At 58.1% G+C, this 4,117-nt stretch overlaps 1 protein-coding gene across 1 annotated transcript in view; it reads left to right on the forward strand.

Annotated features, from left to right (window-relative positions):
* The window catches only part of ELMOD3 (ELMO/CED-12 domain containing 3), an 8,004-nt gene extending 4,820 nt beyond the window's left edge, over window positions 1–3,184 (forward strand). The window contains exons 7-10 of the mRNA XM_014958692.1: window positions 624–754; window positions 1,430–1,506; window positions 1,611–1,738; window positions 2,366–3,184. Coding sequence (XP_014814178.1) covers window positions 624–754; window positions 1,430–1,506; window positions 1,611–1,738; window positions 2,366–2,562 — 533 coding nt within the window. The 3' untranslated portion in view covers window positions 2,563–3,184. The remainder of the gene's footprint in view (window positions 1–623; window positions 755–1,429; window positions 1,507–1,610; window positions 1,739–2,365) is intronic.
* Window positions 3,185–4,117: the final 933 nt, after the last annotated feature.

Consider the following 4,117-nt stretch of genomic DNA (forward strand, 5'->3'; position numbering starts at 1 on the left):
CTCTCTCAGTCCCCCCTCCCAGCAGAGGGGCTCCAGCCCTCCCAGCATCTCCATGGCCTCCTCTGGCCCCGCTCCAACAGCTCCATGTCCTTCTGCTGTTGGTGGCCCCAGAGCTGGAGGCACCAGTGGGGGGTGTCTCCCCAGAGCGGAGCAGAGGGGCAGAACCCCCCCCTCGCCCTGCTGCCCACGCTGCTGGGGATGCAGCCCGGGGTGCAGGGGGTTTCAGGGCTGCCAGAGCGTGTTGCTGGCTCATTTCCAGCTTTCCAACCCCGCTACTCCCCGGTCCTTCCCAGCAGGGCTGCTCTCAATCCGTTCTCTGCCCAACCTGGATTTGTGCTTGGGATTGCCCTGGCCCATCCCTAGGGAAGGTGTGGGAATGGCTGTGTGGGTGGGAGAGTGAGGGCTTGTTAATGCCCACGTGAAGGAGGTTATGGCACCTGTTGGGCTCCGCTTAGGGAAATTCCCCAAAAGCTTGCCCTCAGGAGGTGATTCCCTGGGGTTCCTCTGCTCTTCAAACATGGTGACAGGGTGTAAACAGCCTGTAGAAAGGGGGAGGTGACCAGAGAGCGGCTCTGTGGCTCTGTGCTGTCCCTCACTCCACCGGGCTGTTCCTGCCCTTCCAGGTGTGGATCCTGGGACGGACCTGCGTGGGACGGGCATGCTGGGCCTGATGCAGATGCTCTACTTCGTCATGGACGCTCAGACGCTGCCTCTTGCTCAAGAGATTTTCAAGCTGTCCCAGCACGAAACCCAGGCACGTCCTTCCCCCTTCTTCACTCGCTCCCTGCGGTGGTTTCTGCCTTTTTACTCCTAATGCTCAGGGAAAGGGAAGCAGGAAAATCTCTGCAGTGTGTAAGGGCCTGATTTTTTTTTTTTTTTCTGCTTAATCCCCTTTTGCTCTGGTAAGGAGAGGAAGGTTGTCCCCAAAGATCTGCTCAAAGGTTGGAGCCAACTCCAGGGGTTGCCTTTGTGCTGGGAATGAGATTTTTAGCATCCTGGTGGAGATCAGGGATTTACTCCCAGGATCCTGGGTTGGAGCTGAATTTGTGCAGGTTAAAAGGGCTGGAGAAATGGGCGAAGGGCAGCACGGGGTGAAAATCACAGAATCACAGAATTATCTAGGCTGGAACAGACCCTTGGGATCATCCAGTCCAGCCATCCACCCTGCTCTAAAGTACTCCCCTACACCGTATCCCCCAACACCTCATCTAATGGGAGTGAGTGGAGCCTTTCTCCTGAAACTTGGCATTTTGCTCTCAGATATGGCTGGGTTTAAGCCTGGATATAAGCTCTGCTTTACTCCCAGCATCCAGCTAAGCCCGTGTCCGTAGTGGTGTTTTCCTGCTGTGTGGATCCTGCGGGTTTGGGGCTGCGGCGTAACAGGGTGGGAGATGTTGTCCAGGCTGCCCTAACGCTTGCTTTCTTGCAGAATTTCCCCTTCTGCATCATGTCCGTGAATATCACCCGCATTGTCATCCAGGCCCTGAGGGAGGAATGTCTCTCCAGGTGAGATCTGGAGCCAGGCTGGGTGAAATTCTGGTGGGTTTGGGGGTCTCAGGCACCATCTGGACCCCCTTCCCTGGCGGCTGAGCCCTCTCTGCCTGTCCCAGGGAGTGCAACCGGCGTCAGCAGGTCATCGCTGTGCTCAACGACCTGTACGCGGCCGCCTTCCTGCAGCTCTACCGCCTCTGGAAATGGCAGCACAAGACCGTTGCTGACTCTGGCTTCCTCCTGAAGGGTTTGTTTCCCTCTGCTTTTCCCCCCCAACTGTTCATTGTTGAACCTTCACACGGAGACTTTCAATAATCTGAGTGCCCTGGGGGGGTGGTTTTCCCCTGTTTTGCATCTCAAATCTTAAAACCAAGCATTCGTGGAAGGGCCGGCCGTGTCCAGAGGGCTGTGTGTTGGGGTGGCTTGAGGCGGGTGACAAACGGGGACGTTTCTGGCTCCCCAGGCTGGCTCGTGCCTCGCCGTGGGGTTGCGTAAGCCCTGTTTGTGGCGTGGGGTGTCTGCGGAGCCGCTTCTGCAGCGAGCACTTAGTGCCCCAGCCGGGTTATTTACTCCGGAGGAGACTGATGGCAGCGGAGCCGCCGGCTGCGCCGCACTAATGGCTCCCTCGGAGAGCAGGGCCCAGCTGTCGCTGCCGGGCGCTGCTCTCCTCCCCTCTCCCCGCCGTCGTGGGGAGCTCCGGCTGGTGCCGGGGGTTTTGGTGAGGAGATTTTGTGCTCTTTCATCCCAAGCCAAAACACCCATCTTGCCCTTTCCCAAGGGGGTTTTACCAGAAATAATAGATGGGAGCGTGCTGCATCCCCGACACCATCCACACCTCGCTCTGTCCTCACGCGTTTCCCTCTCTCCTCTCCAGAGCTGGAGTTCTCCACCAAAAAGAAGCCGAAGCAGCTCCTGAAGTCCCTGGAGGCCTACATGAACCGTGGCCCTGCGGTGGGCGGCCTCCAGTGCCCATCCTCTGCCTCCGGTGGCAGCCGGCCCCATGAGGAGATCAACTTCACTGGCATCTGCGACCCACAGGTTGAGCTGGAAGGAGAAGCCCGGCTGATCTGAAGGCAGGGAGATGCACCACAGGGAGCTCTGCGAGCCCTGGGGGCTGAGGTGGTAGCCACAGTGCAGTAGGCAGTGGCCACTGCCCTGAGAAGGGTCTGGGACCGAGCTGAGGGGGTCAGGAGCCTGGGATGCCACTGAGGGTAGATTTTTTGCCCTAAATCCACAGAAAAGTTGGCCCCATCCTTCCCGGCCCTTGCCCCACAAGCATCCCCGCTGCGGTGCTGGCGCTGCTGTGGGGTTGGCCCCTCTCCAGGTGGGAACCCCATGGAGCGAAGGAGGAAAACATGGATTTTATCAGCCACCAACCTCAGGCCGGGGTTTGTCTGTCTGTCCCCAGTCCGTGCTCCCGTCTGTGGGAAGGTTTAGTGATGCTCCAGGTGGAGGTGGAGCGCAGTGACAGGGCTCCCCAATGGAATGGGGGCTCTGGAAGGTGTAACCCCCCCCAGCTTTGGGCTGGGGCACCTTCCCTGTGTCAGGTGTGGGGTAAGAACCGGGAGAGCAGCCCCTTTGCTGGGGCAGGGCAGGTTTGGGGACCCCCCGTGAGGTCCCCGGGGGTGTTACTGCTGTGTCAGCACCTACGGATGTTATTAAAAGGAGGAAAAATTGCTTTTCTTGGTGTTAACGGTGAGTTTTGGACTTGGATTTGGTTCTGGTTTCTGCAGCTGGGTGAGGGCAGGGTTCGTGCTGGCTGGGGGAGAGCAGGGAAGGGCAAAGCAGGGTCTGCCCAGCCCCACCCCGAGCCCAATTTGGGGCTCAGCAGCGGAAAAGCTGCTCCAGAGGAGAGAAACCAGGGTGGGATCCTGCCCCACAGCACCCAAAGTGGGGAGGAAAAACCCCTCCCAGCCCCCTCCCTCTGCTCAGGGTCGGGGAAATCGGGGCTTGGAGGAGCTGGGGCTTTGGCTCACGGGTCCCTGAGGGGCCTGTTCCCAATGGGCTCCCCCCTCCCTGACCCCCCTGTCTCAGTTTCCCCCAGGGTGAAATCCAAATTGCTGCCTGGGGATGAGCCGGGAGCAGCAACGGCTGCTCCGTGCCTGATGCCTGCTGCCAGCAGCTGCTTAAAAATGATTCAAAAAGCATCTTCACCCCTCAAAAGAGAGGGGTAGGGAGGAATGAAAAAAAAAACCAACAAAAAAACCAAAAACAAACAAACAAAAAAAAAAAAAAACCCCAAACCTGGATCTGTAGATAAAAGGTGTGTTTGAAGAAGAGGGGCGGGAGCTGGGGGGATAAGGAGCGGTTCAGTGCCGATATCCCACGGGAATGGCCATGGCTGTCCCGGCAGCAGGATGGAAAACGCATCCCCCAGCTGAACAAAACCTAATAAATGGGCAAAAAGAAGCCCCGTGTTGGGTTTTTCTCTCCTAATCCTTAATTCTTGTGTAAATCGGCTGAGGGGGGCGGGAGGGGGGGTAGCCAGGCTGGAAAGTAGCCAGGGGGGTGATTCTGGGGGGACGCGTGGGGTTCCAAGGAGTTTCAAGGGGATCCAAGAAGATGCAAGAGGTTCAAGGAGTCCAAGGGATCCAAGGAAATGGAAGAGCATCAAAGGTGATCAAAG

Source organism: Calidris pugnax, unplaced genomic scaffold (assembly GCF_001431845.1).
Source record: "Calidris pugnax isolate Ruff unplaced genomic scaffold, ASM143184v1 scaffold244, whole genome shotgun sequence".
Taxonomy (NCBI): Eukaryota; Metazoa; Chordata; class Aves; order Charadriiformes; family Scolopacidae; genus Calidris; species Calidris pugnax.